The following is a 20,488-nucleotide window of genomic DNA, read 5'->3' as shown; positions in this document are numbered from 1 at the left end:
CTCTCTTGTTGTGGAATCTCTACATTATAGTGAGTTGGGATGGGTAATTCGGCCTCAGTGTTCTCAGCTTGCTGTGCCTAGGGTGGGGGTTGCTTGGGGGGAGGGAGACTTGGTCCTTTTAGCCATGCTTGCCTGGAATAGACTTCCTGTAACATGGAGCTGAGGGGGAAGGGAGGAAAGGGATGAGAAGGCCTACCCTTGCAGGTGAAACTGTAGCCCTAGACTGGGAGTTAGCGGGAGAGGGGAATTTCAGCTTCTTGGCTACACATGCTGGGGTTGCAGCTTCTATAACACAGCACTGTGATGGGGAGGTAATGGGTTAGGTTGTGGCTCAAATGCCACAAATACTCACTGTTCTTACCTAGATTTTGTAGATTTTCTTTAATGAATGTTCCTTCATTTGCTGTATGCTCTTAGGGTGATTCCCAAAGATTTTAAATGATATTTTATTTTTAAATAATTTTCACCAGTTAAATTGTTGTTTTGCTGGGATAAAATCTACTGAGTTCCTTACTTCATTGTTCTGGAAGTCCTGCCATGTTGTTTCTGGACATTAATTACTTCTGATGGTGAACTGAAGGATAATTCCTGTAAGGATGAACCAGGGGATCCTGGGTAGTACTCAGGTAGTTTTCTGGAATCATCCATAGAACCTTAAGCACTTTGAAGAGTATTTATTTTATTTTATTTTAAACAAAGTGAAATTTGAGGGTTTTTTTGGCTGCATTGGGTCTTCGTTGCTGTGCGTGGGCTTTTCTCTAGTTGCGGCGAGCAGGGGCTACTCTTGTTGTGGAGCACAGGCTCTAGGCGTGCAGGCTTCAGTAGTTGTGGCCAGCTAACATATTTGCTAGACTCTGCTAAGCAAAGAAGGAAAACTGCCTCTTTAATGGTTGGTATGAAAGGAAATGAGAAAGAAGGAAAAGAAACCGATTGTTTTTTATTCATTTAAGCTTTAAATATAAGTAAATATTTAAAGACTTTTTTCAAAAAAGGGTTAGTAGAAGAACCATATGATTAAATGGAACTTCAAAAGTTGAACTTCAGCTGGTAATTAACTCATTTTTAAAAAATTAAGTCTAAGGAAAGTTAACTGGAAATTCTAGTCTCAGAATAGTCCTGATTTTCCCTTTAGTTGCATCTAATACATTAAATTTTACACCCAAGTCTGTATTTTAAAATAATTTTTAGCATAGTAAAATACTTTTTATCGGTATTTATAACTCTCTGGAAAAGTTTCTAAGAGTTGCAGAAGTGTCAGAAGTAAATCAAGAATGCTTTGTGAGCATTAAAATCATCTCCTCCTTCCTAACTCCCCATATTAAATATCTGGCAGCCCAGAAAGAAAATAATAAACAAAGAAATAAATATACTAATACATATAAGAACAAATAAAACTATCTTAAGCTATCATATATATTCAGTAAAATATTTAAGATTATTTTACTGTAAAAACACTTCTGCTTTATAGAGCCAATTCAATTCAACAAAATTTTCGTGATACCTAAAATGTGTTAGATAAATAAGACTATATCCTTAACTTCAAGAAGCTAAGAATTTAATAAAAAGGTTAACATTTATAAAAAAGTAAGTATATTTTAAGGCAAAAATATGATGTGTTGCAAAATGCTTGGCATTTAGTTCAAAAAGCGTCAGTATAGTCAAAAAATTAAATCAGGAGAGCTGGCAAAAAAAAGTTAATGCAATGCTTTCAAATATTTAGATGATGTTTTAAAAAATGATATGGCATGTTTAACTGCTTTTGTCTTATCATATAACAGAGTAGTGGTTTATAGCACTAATGTACTGCAAATTGATTCTGTGGTTAAAACATCTTTACTTCAAAAACAAAAACCATCTCTACTTCAGCATTTAGTTACCTAAAAAGACTTATTTTTTGCTTTTTATTCCTCTTCATTGCAAAGGCTGGCTCTTTGTGGAGATGCTCTGATATATAAGCCTTAAATACAATAAATAATGTTAAAATGAAGTTTTTAATGAATTTCACAATATATTAATTTTAAAAGCCCTAATACTTATTGCATATCTATTATGTGTTGGATAGTGTCTTAAGTACTTTGACCTTCAAAACATAAAGAAAACTGAAGAAGAAGGATTATGTAATTTAGTCAAGATCACCTAATAACTGGTGAAGACACATATTCAGGCATTCTGCCCTAAAACCCATGTTCTAAAACCCTATACTATATGCTTTCTTATAAATATAAAATCACTCTGTAATCACTCACATTCTATTTATTTTAAAAAATATTTATTTATTTATTTGGTTGCATGGGGTCTTAGTTGCAGCAGGCGGGCTCCTTAGTTGTGGCATGCATGTGGAATCTAGTTCCCTGGCCAGGGATTGAACCCGGGGCCCCTGCATTGGGAGCACGGAGTCCTAACCACTGCACCACCAGGAAAGTCCCTCCTTCTATTTATTTTAATATATCAGTTTCTAACAGCAGTTCAAACAGTTACACTTGTCTTGATTAATTTATATTCAGTAAAAATAATGTCATTTAAAAATGGTTTTGTGATGGTTACATTTGACTCACTGTACAATATAGCAACTGGTTTAATTGTGATACAGTTTGACCGGATTTAAAATTTTTCTTTCTTTAAAACTAAAAACCAAACCAACATCGAATTCTTAATTCCACCACTTCTCCCCAGAAGAAAAGCAACGTAAACTGGCATAAAGACTAAGCACATAGAACACTATTGAAGCAGATTTTTGGTTTCATTTTTTTAACTACATCCAGTTAAGAGAGAAACATATATTTTATTTGGACATAAAATAAACTTTTCTTTCCCTTTGAAATTTTCTTGCCTTCATAGTATGAACAATGAACTTGTAACATAGTAGAATGTGCTCCAATGATCCTAGAAAGGCTGCCTTTATAAATAACGTAATTTTTGATTGAATATAATTATGGAGAGACAAAAATGAAAGATGAAGGACCACAATAGAAACAAGCTGGGAATCAGTTTCAGAGGGATTTTAGACTGAAAGTCTTCCCCTCAAAAAAATACTGTAATTTTGTTTCTCTCAATCCATCTCACCAGTCCACTGGACCTCTCAAAAGAAAGACCTGTTTTGAAAAAGATCTTGTTGCTTTCTTTTAAAAGGGCAGGAGTCTCACATTTGCAAAACATCAAGAGACAGTATCATACTGTGATAAACAACTTTGTGAAAATAGATATTAAGAAAGAAGTAGTTATAAAATTTAAAAGCCTCTGGATTTGTTATAGATTTAGCTCCTTATTTTCTCCTTGCAGTTTAGAACCCACAGTCTACCATTTCAACCACGAATTCATAGCCACATATTCTCCCGTACTTTCTGACTTTCAGCAGCCTCCGATTTCCCTGCTGCTTCTTCTAGGCTGCTAAGTGTTGTTGTTGGTAAAAACTGTGCTGAGATGACTCGTTATAAAATCATGTTCTCTCAGTGTTCTTGGTACTACTTCTATACTCTTAAGTGGAGAGAGTCACCTCTCGGTAACTATCCATCCAATTCCAAATATTTATTGTTCCACATCTTTCCCACTCTATCATCTCCTTCTTAGAGGTGTTGCTGTTTGTTTTTAAGGTTAACCAAGATTCATAATCCCAAATTCTCACATCCATACATTTAAGTACAAAAATGGATTTTATACTGTAACATACTTTCATTCCTAAAGCAAAAGAAGCAAAACAGAGATCCTGATTGAAACTGGAACATTTGTGCATTAGGCAAGTCACACTTCCTTTTAAGACAAAACCAAGAAAGGCAAAGATATTACAAAATCAAAGACACTGGTCAGAATCTGAGGCATTAAGTAGGTGAGGACTGATTCTCAAAAGCACTGGGTCTGTCACTGCTGTTCCAGTTGCTTGACCATATCTATTGAAAGAATCATCAACATTTGTGACTTTGTGAATGCCCTCTTTTAAAATTAAATTTTATCATAGGAGTTTTAAGGTTGCAAAGGAAGTATTTAGCTTTATGAAAGTTGAAAATTCTACTTGCTTATGCTGTTAAATATCTTTTCCGTATTATATTTGAAGAGTTAAAGATAAATATGGCTGGTATGTCTAATAGAACTAGGCAAAAATATGATCCATCCTTGTTAGAATTAAGTTGCCTTTAAAGTTAGCTTTTTATCATTAATTTGTTACTAAGATCCATAATGGGATTTTGTCTTAAAGAAAATTTAACAGTACTTATGAGTGGGACAATTTTTAAGAAAGCTATGAAAATGCCACTCACATAACAATGTTTGGGAGTTGTTTATTGTGTTCTGTACAATAACAGCTTCTTGTTTTATATACTGCACTTTTTGTCCAATCCAGTGACTTGGCTGATATTTTTCTTTGTGTTCTGAAATAACCACTGCAGTGCAATTCTTATGAAATGAAATGCCTGTTGAGTTATTAATCAACCATTTGGACTAAGTGGGGAAAAATTTTAATTGCTTCTCATTATTTATGACATTAAAGAATCTGTAGGAATCTAGTTTTGTAAATAAAAGTATGTGGATTTATAAAATTTCTTATGGAAGAAATTCTTTGACGAACAGTATATCTATATAAAGCCACCTTATTTTATAATGGAATATATTAGTTATTTAAATTTTGGGTGAATAGTGATATAGTGAAAATGACAAGTTTTCTGCCTACTGTAATGAAGTCTGTAGTCATGTTCTGAAGTTATGATCCTCTCCTCTCAGCATGTTTTACACCTGCATTTTATGCAAGATGTGTTGTGTGCTACTTGTGGCAAGCCTGCACAGACCTGACTGATTTGCCAGACTGACAGCTGCTTACTTTCAGGAAACCGCACTCTGGTTCTTAGTGTGTGTCACGTCCTCCCTGAGTATCACTAATCTTTGATTACTAAACTCCAACTCTGATAATCACAGCCCTTGACTCATAGAATAGTCTGGCTTGCAAAATAAATCCTTTAGGCAATTTAGTTCAATTCAATAAATAATAATAGGATGCCTACCATGAACAAGGCAAGTGCTGTGAGGTACAGAAAGCAAATAACCTATACTCCTTGCCATTAAGCTGCTTAATATATAAGGAAAGATATGTACTCAAATCACCATACTCAAATCCCCTAACAATTAAAATGACCCATACTTTTATAAAAGATTCATAGTTTCCTTCTGATCTTTCTCAGCTCAGGCAATTTTTCAGATTTCCAGACTTGTATGCTCAATTGCATGTTCAACATTTCCCAGATGTCTTAGAGGACCTCAGACTCAACATGCCCTCAACTCATAATGATCTGCCTTAAAATTGGTCTTCCTCCATGCGTCCCTTACCTCAGTGAATGGCACAACCCAGAAGTACAAGCAAGAAGCCTGCTAGTCATTCTAGATGTCTTTACCTCCTTTGTCTTGCTTGGTCGACTTTTGCGGGCTCATCTCCCTCTGAGTCTGTGTTGGAACTTCTTAGGGACTTACCTATAGGCCTTCTTCTCTTCTTACTCTACAGTCTCTCTTCATGGAGCTTTCATGTACTCTAATGATTTTATTAATTCTTAGATGGTTTATATGTTGAAGACTCTCACTTTTTAAATCACACCCAGGCCAAGAGAAAATTATTAGTGAAATGTTTTTAATTTCTTCAGGAAAAATATTCCTGTAGTTTTGATTCTCCCCTCACCATTTTTTAAAAATAAATTTATTTATTTTATTTATTTTTATTTTTGGCTGCGTTGGGTCTTCGTTGCTGTGCTCGGGCTTTCTCTGGTTGTGACGAGCGGGGGCTACTCTTCGTTGTGGTGCGCAGGCTTCTCATTGCGGTGGCTTCTCTTACTGCGGAACACCGGCTCTAGGCGTGCGGGCTTCAGTAGTTGTGGCTTGCGTGCATCAGTGGTTGTGGCTTATAGGCTCTAGAGCGCAGGCTCAGTAGTTGTGGTGCATGGGCTTCATTGCTCCGTGGCATGTGGGATCTTACCAGGCCAGGGCTCGAACCTGTGTCCCCTGCATTGGCAGGCAGATTCTTAACCACTGTGCCACCAGGGAAGCCCTCCCCCCAACCATTTTTTAAATGGAATCCTCTCCCCATTTTATTTGCTTACTAGTCATTTGTTCAATAAACTTATTAAACACACATACTCCAAGCATTTGCTCCTCACAAAAATACCGTAAGGTGGGTATTTCTAGACTCTAGAGGTCAAGTGACTTCCCCAGAATCAGACAACCAGCCAGAATTTGAGCACAGGAGTCTTCTGACTATAAATTCTGAGCTCTTTCCAATAAACTGCACTGCAGACCTCTAAATCCCTTAGTACAAAGGAACTAAACCAGGTATTAAGAAGAAAGCAGAATAGTTAAACAAATTCATTATAAGGTGTGATTATATAATACTCCTTAAGAAATATGCCTTTTTTTTTTTTTTTTTTGCGGTACGCGGGCCTCTCACTGTTGTGGCCTCTTCCGTTGCGGAGCACAGGCTCCAGATGCTCCGGCTCAGCGGCCATGGCTCACGGACCCAGCCGCTCCGCGGCATGTGGGATCTTCCTGGACCGGGGCACGAACCCGTGTGCCCTGCATCGGTAGGCGGACTCTCAACCACTGCGCCACCAGGGAAGCCCAAGAAATATACTTTTTAAAAGATGAAGTCTTTAGTTAATTTACTTAAGTCCATAATTAATTTGGTTTTTCCTCTCATCTTTCCACAAGGGATTTGAATTTGCTTATAGTAGGAATAAATGAATAAAATAGTAATAAAATATAGAAAACTGGAAGGGGGGATGGATGAGAGATAATTGAGAGTCTAGACTGGGGAAAGATATGTTACCATGATTACTTCGACTGAGCCTCAAATTTGGCTCTACCCGCCATGGAGTCAAAGCAAAAGGAGGGCAAACCAGTAATTCTCACTTCCTTAAGACTCTGCTCATATTTACCTTAGTGAGCACTTACATGATCATCTTATTTAAAAAAGCACCCCTACCCTATACACATACTCCCCATCCACCTTCCCTACTTTATTTTTTTTTTCCATAGCATTTATAACCCACTGATGTACTTGTTTATTTATTCGTAGTCTCTCACTACTACAATGCAAGATTAATGAGAGGAGAGATTTGGCCTGTTTCTGTTTGTTTCTTTGTGTCCCGGTGCCTACAGCACTGCCCAGGAAATAGTAGGAGCTCAGTAAATGTTTTGAGTGAATGAATTAAAAGCTACCAAGAAAATAAGGAACAAACAAATAACAAATAATAACTGATAAATAATAATAAATAATGAATACAAATAATAAATACAGAAAACCATCCATAATACAATGACTGTTATCAGTTGTTAAAGCAATTGATGTTCCATATGACACAAATGGATAAGGAAAATATCTTTAGTATATGGCCAGGTTGTTAGCACAACTGAAGTCTTAAATTAGTAGCCTAACATAGCATACTCAAAGACTGATTTCCAAATACTTAGTCATTTAAACTCCAAAGGGAAAATACTATCATCCAGAAATGGCACAGTCATTATACCATTTTTATGATATTACTGTTAAATAAACTTTACATACTGAATAATAAAGAAAGAAGTTTAGTATTTAATTTTTTCTTCATATATTTATTCTCAAGTATTCTACACTGAGTATTTTTATTGATATCAAAAATGGTTATAACTAACTGGTTAATTCTCTATGAAGAAATCACTTCATTCTTGCCCTCCTTTAAATTTAAAAGCTTAAACCAAATGTGCTTCTACACTCCCATGAAACTCCTTAGTAGACAAAGTTGTCTGTGAAACCAGTAACCATTCAACATGTGGAGAAAGTATGCTAGGATGCTAGGAACAAGCAATTGGGATTTGTGTGCTGAATAAAAAATAGACATGAATATGGAATCCTTGGAGCAGCCATCTTGTTCTTATCAAAATTTGTTTTTAGTAGTTATCTGACCATCAGGTTAATTTTAGTTATAACTCAACAGAAAGAACTTCAAATATAACTCAATCCTTGCTTTTCACATGCATACAAATCATACATTTCCACATGTACACTGAATGTATGTATACAGTACTGCCATGGAAGAAGACTAGAATAGAATTAATCTTTTCTAGCAGCATGAGACATTGTAAAGGGAGAGATCAAGTACGCTCACTATCCACAAATTAATCTACTCTGTGTAGCAAATTTTAGAAATTACTTTTTTTCTTTATTACTATAAGAAAATTAAGAATAAGCAAAAAAAAATTATGGGTGTCTCCATGGAAAACTGCATTGTTTATAATACTACTGTTTGGTCTTTATGGCTTTTGAAATATTTTACAAGTCTGTAAATTACAGATAACCAATAGCAATGCAAATAATTCATATCTATAGACAAGCAAACAAATTCTGTTCCAGTAGAGGTTCAATTGTCTTTCCTCCCTGCCTATGGAAAAAGCCAGTCTCGTGGCCATTTGTAAATTCATTTCAACATACCTTTTCCACACATACATTTCTGACTGATTTCTCCTTTGAAGCAGTTGTAACATTTGCCTGGTTCCCTCTTTAATGACGAGTTAAATAAACTCCTTAACATGTGTTCATTTTATATTTAATAAGCACTATAATTTTACCTCTTTTTGAAAATTATCCTTTAACATTTTGCCATTATTGAAATGGCTGATCTGAATTTAAATCTATGTTAGCTTTGGGTTTCATTTACTGTCTTTCCTATGTTTAGTTTAAGAAAAATTAAAAACAAAATTGCAAGTTTTTACCAATTACATAAATTAATGCCAGTTAGTATTCCAAGATTCTGTTTGTCAGCCTTTCACCTTCTTGATATTGTGGTGGTTTTTAAACACATCACATCAAGGAACACAATCCTTGCCTAAATTCTTACAAATGTTTTACAGGGACCTTTAGCTCAATGCACAAACTAACACCACTCGTTTCTTTTCTGTTGATTCTGACAATAGAGTATGTTCCTGTTACACACAAAGTCCTTTCTCTCTTCAAAACTAAATTTTGTTATGAAAGTTTCCCCTGGGAAACCACATTGCTTCAGCAAAAACATCAATTGAGTTTTTACCAGCAGTGTCATTTTAGATTGAAATTTTTATAGACTCTGTACTACCTCAGAGATGCCAAAATAAATGTCCGAAGCATTTGCCTTATGCAATCTCTGCTCTCATAGAGATGATGTTTTAGTGTTAGCCTGTGAAGGAGAGAGTGGGAAGTGGCAGAGAATAAACATGTTAGCAAACAAATAAATAAAATACTTTCAAATAGTGTGAGAGCTATGAAGAAAATAAAAGAGTAATGGAAGAGAGGAAGAGGGTGTAGACTGGAGGTTCTTTCTATATATTAGAGCTGAGCTGAGATCTCAGAAAGGTTATAGTTAAGCTGATGATATGAAGATCTGCCAAGGGAAGATTTGGGGAAAAGAGTCTAGGCAGAGGCCTTGAGACAGAATTGAGCTTCCTGGGCTAGTGCAGTGATCTTGATTGTGGTCCACAATAAAATATTTTGTTTCTTGGCCCAGTACATATAAATTTCCACGAAATGACATTCATACCATGTGTGATGCATTCTAACAATTTCTGTCCTATCCTATCCTGTTCACAATCCACTAAATTGATTTCATGGACCAACACTAGCTTGGTTGTTAAGAACTCAGGCTTCAAGCATGGGTTTGAATCTTAACTCAGCAACTTACTAGCTGTGATACTTTCAATATGTTACTTAACATCCCTGTGCTGCAGTTTGTACACCTTTAGAGTGAGGGGCAACAGCAGTCTCTACCCATGAGGGTTGAAACCAGATTTCCCTCCAGAAAGACTGAATCAATTTTACTTCTAACTTTAGTGTATTCTTATTTCATACACTGTTTCTTTAAACCCACACCATTCACCTTTTTAATCTTTATCAACTTGATAGATGAAATATTATCCCTAATAGTTTTAATTTGAATTTCTTTTATTTCTAGTGAGGCTGGACATGTTTTCCTCCTCATTGGATACTAAATGTAGTTGCAGTTTTTATTTCCTACAAAATGTACAAAAATAATATGTTAAATATAAAATTTTACTAGGTATTGTATTTATAACTTGTTTGTTATTTTTTAATTAAATGCAAAGTTATAACATTTATTTACACATATCTTCCACTAAACTACATATAACCAATAAAGGAAAAAAACTTTTGGGGGGATGGATACAAATCAATGAGAACATCAGCTAGTTCTTGAATAAGTCTTTGAAATGATTATAAATGGAGAAATACTAAAATTTGTATTCATTTTCATTTTAACCAATAGAATTCAATATTTTAAATCATAGTTACAAACGTAGACAGATGGAACCATTTTCAGGCATACCTACCAAAAATATTAAAAGAGTTGCCTATTGTAGTAGAAGAGAATGGTTCTGCAATGAAAATATAAATTAATTAAAATTTATTGATGTGCATGAACTAATGATAGATAATAATAGGCCATGAAGTGAAGAATATGATTAATTCAAGCTGCAAATTAAAAATTTCTACATTTTGTACTTTCTCTAAAATCTACTTTTTATTTTTTAAAGAAATGAAGTTTCTGGTGACATTACTGAGTACCTTGTATGCTGGCTGCTACCACAGGTGGAATCGCTTGTTTATTTAAAGTAGCCAAAACCAAACATTTTTCCTTAAAAATGACTTTCCTTCTCAATTCTCAATTTGTGACAGTGACAATAGCTTCTGTTATATTTTATTACCTCTGAAAACCATGGAATAAGGAATTCTGAATTCAATCAAGCTGATGAAATTTGCCAGCCATGGGAAATCAAACTTAAATTCCCTGCCTCTGTAGATGGTCTGCATACATCCCAGTAAAATGTTGATCAAGAGGATAAAAGACAAATTAATTGGATTAATTGGAAGAGGGGATAAAAAAAATTTCACAGATGTTAGAAAAAATTATATCAAATGGAATATAGTAAAAACCACAAATGGAAATTTAATTTTCTTAACACTGTTTTAAAAAAAATTTAGGTATTAAGTATTAAGAGATATTAGATATTTAGTATTAATATTGTTTAGATATTAAGTATTAATAATTAGTTTATCCTTTATTTCCCGTAAAGTTCAAAATATTTGCACCATGCTTTCTCTTTGATCAGAAATCTGATAAGATCAAGTTGTTGCTATAAGAAAACAGCAATAACAAATAAAGCCAACTGTTTCCTCTTCCTTAGCCAAGATAAGGCACAGCTGACAATGATGTTAAATGGAAAAAAAAAAACCCAAAACACTGGATACAGGAAAAATTAGATCAGCAGATAGAAAGTAACTTCTGCATTAAGTTAATTAGAAATTCAGTTTCTCTGCTCGGATGAAACTACTCTTTGATTATCTTATTAATTGCCTTACACACACGCACATGCACACGAACACAGCACACACTTAATGAACCAAAACATGACTAGTGGAGACTCTTAAGGGTTTTTGAAGATATGTGGCTGTTACTGCAAGACAAGACTCCAGAGAAGACAACGATGGGAGCCAAAGCTAGTGTGGCTGGGGCTTAAAGAAGGCCTGGGAAAGATACAGTTTCTACTTAGGTCTCTTAGGGCAAGGTTAATGTCATGGTACTACTTTAAGTTTTACCCTTTAACCTTGCTTTACCACTTCTCTTGAATAGTAAATTGAGAATAACTTGTACAGAGGAGGGTGGGTATTTTTCTCATCAAGGGTCAGTGATCCACAACAGAAAAAAAAAATCAACTGGCGATCTATACAAAAAGCAACATATTAATAATTTAGGTTGGTGGGTTAAATTTTTTTAAAGAAATACCTGATTTTTAGATGAGTAAATCTTAATACTTTGTTCAATAAATAATATTCTATAAATCTGAAAATTACATGTACTAAAAATAGTTCTATGATGTGGTTAGTTAAGAAGAAGAAGAAAAAGGGAACCAGAAAAAAAAGATGGAAGAGAAGATCAGGGCAAAATAGGGAGCTAGGGGCTTTCCTGGTGGCGCAGTGGTTGAGAGTCCGCCTGCCTATCCAGGGACACGCGTTCGTGCCCTGGTCCGGGAGGATCCCACATGCCTCGGAGCGGCTAGGCCCGTGAGCCATGGCCGCTGAGCCTGCGCGTCCGGAGCCTGTGCTCCGCAGCGGGAGGGGCCGCAGCGGTGAGAGGCCCGCGTACAGCAAAAAAAAAAAAAAAAAAAAAAAATAGGGAGCTAATATTCACTGAGGACCTACTGTATGCTAGGCATTTCATACACAAAATGTTACTGAATCCTCATAAGAACTTTAAGTGGATAGCATTATACCCATTACAATGAGGAAACTGAGTCTCTGAGGGATTAAGTTATTAGGATGACAAGGCTCAAACTTAGAACTGTCATTACCCAAAACCTTTTTCATTGCTCCATAATGCTCAGCTTCTACAGAAGAAGGAGGCAGTGGGGTGGAGAAGACGTATAGAAAAAAAGAGAAAGTGGCTGAGATGGGAGGTGGGGAAGAATAACAGACAATGGGAGAATGAGACACAGTAGGGCGAGATGAAAAAACGATGGGTAGTAGGACAGAGGAGCAGAAAAAGAATATGAGAGTATATGGCCGTTAGCATAACTGATGCCATCCTGGGCCCATACAGTTCCTCTTGTCCTTCCGCTGATCCCACCCAGAACAGTATTGTGAGGTAAATCACATCTCTGTTGTCAAGGGCTTTGTAGCTAATAGATATTGTTTAATAATCGTTGGGACCAGGTTGGCCTCTTTGCTCTGTAATCCTCAAACAGTGATGAAAACCTTTGCTGACTTATTCCCTGTGTCCACAACAGGGGTCCCCAACTCCCGGTCCTAGGCCTGTTAGGAACCGGGCCGCAGAGCAGGAGATGAGCTGTGGGTGAGCGAGTGAAGCTTCATCTGCCGCTCACCATGGCTCCCCATGGCCCCCCATCCTTCCCCATCCCTCCCCATCGCTCCCCATCCCTCCCCATCGCTCCCCATCGCTCCCCATCGCTCCCCATCCCTCACCATCGCTCCCCATCCCTCACCATCGCTCCCCATCGCTCCCCATCCCTCACCATCGCTCCCCATCCCTCACCATCGCTCCCCATCCCTCCCCATCCCTCCCCATCGCTCCCCATCGCTCCCCATCCCTCCCCATCACTCCCCATCCCTCCCCATCACTCCCCATCCCTCCCCTTCACCCCCCATCACTCCCCATCGCTCCGCATCCCTCCCCATCGCTGGCATTACCGCCTGAACCATCCCCCAACCTCCGTGGAAAAACCGTCTTCCTCGAAACAGGTCCCTGGTGCCAAAATGGTTGGGGACTGCTGGTCCACAAGACTAGTTACCCATTCATAAATATTGACTTAGGAATGCATTTCCTGTTTCCAAGCACATACCCCTATACCCTATGTTAACTATAAAATTGTCTCAGTGGCCCCTTGGCAGTGTGGAGTGCAGCTGCAAACGCTTACAGATCATCTGCCTGATCCCACCCTGTGAGCAAGTTATCCTGTAATATACTGATCCATTGATTATATGGAGCTGCCTGCCTTGTTTTTCAATCTCAAGATAACTTCTCAGTTTGGTGGGCACTTTTTGTTCCCTCTGTTCTCCAACAAAGAGGGAAAGCAAAATAGAGAAAGTTGCATATAAGGAGTTGCTAGAAGAAGAGATGCAAGAAAAGATCTGTAGGGAGACTACCTGTTTGGAATGTAGGTGTCAAAAAAATAAACAATTATTACCTATCCATTGGAATATCTATCAACAGAGTAATTATTCTTGACAACTCAAACCACTATAATCCTAATACATTTTGAGCAGAGTTTCTCAACGTCAGCACTACTGACATTTTGGGTCAGGCAATGCTTTGCTGTAGGTGACTGTTCTGCACATTATAGGATGTTTAGCAGTAACCCTGGACTATTCCTATTAGATGCTGACGGTACTGTACCCCCTTGGTCTTAATATTCAAAAATGTCTCCAGACATTGCCAAATGTCCCCCATGAGCAAAACTGCCCCCAGTTAAGAACCACTGATTTAGAAGTTCCATTCTTGAAATAATGATAAAAAATGGACAAAAGATATCTACCATATACAAAATTATTCCCTGAGTTAGTGACTAGATGCCCATTGGAAAAAAATTAGATTTAAGTTTAGGGCTGAGTTCATCTAAACTCAAAGCACTTGCTACAGTATTGCTTGCAAACTGCTTTTAAAAGATGTGAAAGGAAGTGGGTATAAACAGATATCTATTTTTGAACTATAAAATCTAAGGGGGAGCAGCAGATTTATCAGACTGTTCTCCCATCATAGGTGAGGGCTCTTTGCATTTCTGAAACAAAAACAAAGCCGGCTTTGGAGTTTGGAGACCTGGGTTCTGGTGTGCTCTAGTACTAGTTAATTGTAAGCCCTAGGGCAAATCACTTGGCCTGGAGAAGCAAGGCTTGTTGGCTTCTTACACTTTACCAAGAGTTCTAATATACCCTTCTAGGGAAATAGTAAAATAACTTCCTTATGTATATATATCTATTACTGATACTATGTCGAAGGGCAAGTTTGTTGAATACTGTGGATTGGTTTGCTTATTATTCTCTTGCCACTCAAAGTGTGGTCCTTGGGCATAGCATCAGCATCACTTTAGGAGCTTGTTAGAGATGCAAAATCTTGGGCCTCACCCCAGAACAACAAAATCACAACCTGCAAGAGATAATTTGTCTACACATTAAAACTGAGGAGCACTGTTCTATTCCACCTTCCTCCTAGGGTGGCTTTCTAACTGCAGAGTCTGGAAAACTTAAAAATAACATTTCTCAGATATCTTTTCACTTAGGTTCTAGTTGAAAATTAGGTCCAAAAGCTAACCCTTACACGCTTATTATATGCTAAGTACTGCTCTAACACTTTACATATATTACATACATACATATAACAGTTCTATGGTGTTGATACAACCATTATTCCCTTGTTATTTCTTCAGATGAAGAAACTGAAGGCCAAAGAGGTTAATTAACTTGCCCAAAGTTACAGTTAGTAAGTGGCAGAGTTAGGATTCAAACCTAGGTATTCTGGATCTAGAATATGTACTGCTAATCATATCTTTGATGATAGATCAAAAAGGAGGTATAAGGCTTCCCTCTGGTATCATTTTTTTTTTTTTTTTACAGATGATCTCATGGAACATTCTTTGATAAATGCCATTATACAGGTTCCTTCATTTATTTACTTAAATATCTATAAGCCAGCATTTATCTGAAAGTTCCAGCATTGCAAAAGGCAAGAAATAGAAATGAAGCATTACCATCTGAAAGGAAACAAAATCAACCTTATCTATAGAGTGGATGATTATATACCTAGAAGATGCAAAAGAATCAAGTCTAAGAGATACTAGTATATATTAGTATTAGAATTAACAAAAGAATTCAGAAAGGTAGCTAGTTTAAAAAGAACTAAATAAAAACCAATAGCTAGAAACCAGCAGCAAAAACATGATGTGGAAAAAGAAATCCCTTTCACAATGCCAACAGAAACATAAAAGCTTGATATAGACTTCAGTATTTATAACTACTATAAAGGATTGCAAAGCCAGGGAGAAAGTGGATTATTCAATGATTAGGAAAAACAAAAAAGATCAGCTCCATACCTCACACAATACATAAAGTCATTCTAAAGAGATTAAATATATAGAGTAAAAAAAAGAAAAACTATAAACACACATAAGAAAATATTGGTGGATAGTTTAAGTGTAGGATTAGAAAGAATTTTCTAAACAAATATAATAGATATATGTATGTATGTGTGGGGTGTGTGTGTGTGCATGTATAAGGGTGTGAGATGTGTGTGTATGAAACTAACAAAAAAATTCCTTTGGCTAATAAAAATTTAAAGCATTTCTAAGTCAAAAACATCATAAACAAAATTATAAAGTAAACAGCAAGCAGGGAAAATAATTATAATCATTGTGAAATATGAGTTTAATATCTTATAATAATGCCAAAAGAAAAAATGGTCAAAGAACACAATTAAAAAGAAATACAAATGCTCAATAAATATACGAATGGTTTAGTAAACCTCTCCAGCAGTATCTTACGACAATAAGATAATTTTTGCCTATTAAGTTGGCAAAGATTAAACTATAAATTATACTGTTTGTTGCTGGAATGGATGGTTTCCAACTGGCACTCTTACATACTAATGCCAGAAGAGCACAATGGTGCAACCTTTTCTGAATGCAGTTTTTTAGGATGTTTCAAGAGGATTCAAAGAGTTTGACTTATTGACCTAGTTCTTCCAGTTCTAGGAATTTATTCCAAGGTGGAACTGTGAGAAAAAGGTAGAACTTTATAAGCAAAGATTTTCATTACAGCATTATCTATAAAAGAAGGTTTGAAGCAACTTAAATATGTAGTATTAGGGGAATGATTATTAGGCAGCCCTAAAAATAATTTTTACAAAGAATTTTTGATAACATGGGAAAATGACACAACATGCTAAGTAGATAAAAACAAGATACCAAATCCAAATATTACATTAAAACATGTTAAAAAATATGTGTGTATATATGCATATACACATACAGAGAGATATATGAATGTAGTAACATCAAATGTTTCATATTTTATAGCACAATATTACTTAGTGAGATATCAAATGCTTTTGTTTTCTTCTTTAGATTGTTTTTTTTTTTTTTTTTTGCGGTACGCGGGCCTCTCACTGTTGTGGCCTCTCCCATTGCGGAGCACAGGCTCTGGACGCGCAGGCTCAGCGGCCATGGCTCACAGGCCTAGCCACTCCGCGGCATGTGGGATCTTCCCGGACTGGGGCACAAACCCGTGTCTCCTGCATCGGCAGGCATACTCTTAACCACTGCACCACCAGGGAAGCCCCCTAGATTGTTTTATAGTTCTACATTTTCCGAAGTACACATTACTTTTATAATCATAAAGAAAGACCTTAAAGCTAAAAATAATGATTCTAAAGTCAATCCAAGACGGTGGGACCTTTCTATCCCACCTAAGGCAGGGCCATCTTAGGTTATTCAGGTTGTAAAATGCCACATACATACATAAATGTAATAAAAGGACTGGAGATATTTAACCTTCCAGGTATGCAGCAGGGCAGAGACTCTCTTACCTAAAGGGACCTGGCATTCACAGTCATGAACATACTTGGATCACCTCTCATGCACACAATTACCAACACACATGTAGGACAGTTCCTTGGGCGTTTTGCCTCTCTCCCTGGCTTATCTTTCTTAGAGGCCAAACTCCTACTTCAGACTTGACAGTTCTTTCATCTAGGGAACCTGGTCCAGTCTATCAAGTCCTCCTTTCCTAGGATAGAGGCTGCCTTGTCAATCATGTACCTGGAAAGATTTAGGCCAGAAAGACAGAGGAACCTTAGTTTTCTCTCAGATGGAGTAGTATTTAAGGATAAATAATTAAAAAAAAAAATGATGCTTATCTTAGTTATTAAGAAAACACCTATATAAATACTGGTATTTTGGTATTACAGGAAATAAATACCATTTTGATCTGGTATCATAATAACAATGAGCCAAAGATACGTTTTGTAAAGTCAAAGCTGATGCAAGAGGCTTCCAGGTAGAGGGAAGGGCATGAGTCTTTCAGACAGGAATAGAAAGAAAAATCAGTGAAGGTAAGGATATATGTAGAGGAGACTTTAGGCTGGGGAATAGCCAAAGGAAGAAAGCTCCTTCATCAAATGATCAGCTAAGGGCAAACTGTGAAGGAACTAGAAATAGAAAGAGATTTAATACAGCAAATTAGGGGCTGACAAAAATCTTTGAAAGAGCTGGAGGAGCAAAAGTCAGGTGCCTTCTGGAGCTGTTGCATTCAAGAGCACACCACCTGTAACCCTGATCCAGATATAAAGGAGCCTCTGCTATTACTGCTGCCGCTGCCACTACTACCAATTCTCTCTTAACATCCGCGACGCTACTCAGATTCTGGAACATTAAGTGAGTGTGCTAAGCAGAAAGGACAGCAGGGAGATGGCCTCTGTCTCATTTCCAGCTAATTAGTTTTGGTTCTGTTTCTGTTTATATCACTGTTTCTATGGAAAAGCTCACTTTAAGTTCTAAGCAACAAGTTTACAAACCAAGTTTTCAAAAATACTCTGTTTGTCATTTGGAGTCCATGTGTCCTTAAAACAACAAAACAAACACACACCATCTGCCTAAAGAAAAACAAAATAAAACAAATCCTTAGACTATGTTTTATAGTTGTTAATTTCATTTACCTCTCCCTCAAATATCTTTATATCTCTACCATCATTGCAAGGCAGTGCATACAAATTTTAAATTTCATTTTCAGGACTTGAAAAAAAAGCTACACTTATTACCAAGAAATGACTTATCACAAAAGCTTGCTTTTTACACCAATGAGTTGGGTTGTATCAATTTTTTGTTCATTTTTGACTTCTTTATAAGAAGTTCTTCTTTGGTGCTGATATAGGAGAAAATGCATATCTCAGGTGTAATTTTCAAGTATTGTGTATGTGGACTTAGAGTACATAAATAAATCATGTGATAAAAATAAATGATAACATTTTCAAAGGAGTACAGGAAAATAAATTTACATGACATGCAATGAAAGAAGCAGGTATGCAAAGTATATCTGTTTTCTAGGCTATATGTTTCATTCTTTTTTCGTTTCATCCCTTGTCATTGTACCATAAACAATTTTGTTAAGACCAGAGCTACTGATGATGAAAAATCCACAGAAGCTTAAATGAAATATTTTACATGCTCCCTTAAAACCACTTGAAAATTACTTTGGGTCCTTTAGCTCAAATACATCCGCCCCCCGCTCCCCGCCAGGGAGTTCCTGTTGCTGTTTTCTTCACTTTTCCAGTTGAACAACTGAAGTAAGAGGAAACAGTCCTTTAGCTACTGAGTCATGGTACAGTTAATGGGGTAAAACTACCAGGAAAGCAGTCAGGAAGATCTCCTAGCTACCAATTATTTGCTTCAGTCACCATCTCTTACATTGTCAAAAGAATGAAAAATTACACTTCCACATGGTGAGCAAACCTAATGCTAAGGCATATTTTGTATGTGCCACACAATTATTTCTGTTTTCTAAACAATGCTGAGACACTAGAACTTATACTTTATCTATTAATACATTTACTGATGATGTTGGAGTTTGTGAAATGTGACAAAAAGAACAGATGCAGAAGGATAATGAGAGGAGACAGGTATCAACTGATCTCAACAGTATACACTGTAATAAAGGCAAATAATCATTTTAATTCTTGGTCTTTACTGTGATTCTGAAGGCTAGCTTATCTTGGTTATTTTTGAAGGTCTAATCACTGTATTTGCTGGTGAAAATTCATCCCACATATAATTCAATTTCTTTTATTAAACTTCTTGCCTAATCTTGAAGATAAATGATGTGTTATAATGCCTATTATCACATACTTAACTTAGTGAAAGCAAATTCTGAGAGTTTCAAAAACTACCCAACTTCTCATTTCCCTTATTATGGCTGGACTCATACTTTTTTCCCCTTTGGTACCAACTGAAAGCAATTTTCTTGCCTTTTCAGTTTTTTTTCTTTCTGCCTTAGGCATTATTTTTTTAACTTAATTATTACTCAGCTTTTTCAGTTTTTAAATGAAGTTTAGATCCCCTTTGGGTTCATGTGAAAAACTTGCTCTCGGAGAGTCCCTGTCAAGACACTTATTGTAATACTCGCTCCTACACGTCTTCAGATACTGATTGCATGTCTAGAGAAATACACCCACACCTTACAAGAGGCGCTAGGTGTGAGTTCAGAAATGACAAGATGGAAGTCGAGAGGGGAGCCACTGGCCCCTAAAACACAGCACCGGGGTATGAACTCGAAGTTGAAGAATGTTTACATGTAAGGCTTTTAGATAAGTGACCGTTATGGAGGGCACTTCCACAGACCCCCGGGCTCCGGCCTGAGAAGCCTCTGCCCGACGGGTGGGTAAGGGCGGCGCTGACCCCGCCAGGCACGCGACTCCTGGCCGGCACTTGGCACACACGCGACCCCGCGGCCCGGCCCCGAGGGCTCCGTCCAAACGCTCTCCGGGGCCGCTTTCCAGAACGCCGCGGCGACCAGCGCCCCACGCCGAGCACAGCCCCGGCGCCGCCCGCCCTCCGGGCCACTTCCCTCTGCCGCCGCGTGGGGCTCGGGAAACCGGCCGGACCGCGCCGCCCCTCCTGGATCACCTGCTCTTGCTCCTCCTGCGGCCGCCGGTCGCGCCGCCGCGGGCTCGCCCCGGGATCCGGCTCGGTCCCCGCCGCCGCCCGCTCCGCCAGCGCGTCCCCGTCCTCGTCGCGCTCTCCGCCGCCGCCGCCGCCGCCGCCAAGCAGCTCCCCGGCCGAGCACATCCCGCCGCCAACTCCTGCCGCCCGGGACGGCCGCCGGAGGGGCCAAGCCACGAAGCCGGAGGCAGCGATCGCCGCCCGAGGGCCGCCCTGGGATCGGCCACACTCGCCGCTGACAGGAGCCTACGGAGCGCGCCCCGGCGGCCTGGGCGCCGCA

General features: G+C 37.8%; 1 protein-coding gene across 1 annotated transcript in view; it reads right to left on the bottom strand.

The window, feature by feature from the left end:
- Positions 1 to 20,488, bottom strand: part of FAM241A (family with sequence similarity 241 member A) — a 40,411-nt gene extending 19,923 nt beyond the window's left edge. Inside the window, exon 1 of the mRNA XM_004269563.3 lies at positions 20,173 to 20,488. Coding sequence (XP_004269611.1) covers positions 20,173 to 20,334 — 162 coding nt within the window. The 5' untranslated portion in view covers positions 20,335 to 20,488. The remainder of the gene's footprint in view (positions 1 to 20,172) is intronic.

This window comes from Orcinus orca, chromosome 4 (genome assembly GCF_937001465.1).
Source record: "Orcinus orca chromosome 4, mOrcOrc1.1, whole genome shotgun sequence".
In the NCBI taxonomy this organism is placed as follows: Eukaryota; Metazoa; Chordata; class Mammalia; order Artiodactyla; family Delphinidae; genus Orcinus; species Orcinus orca.
This window is presented reverse-complemented; position numbering and strand designations above follow the sequence as displayed.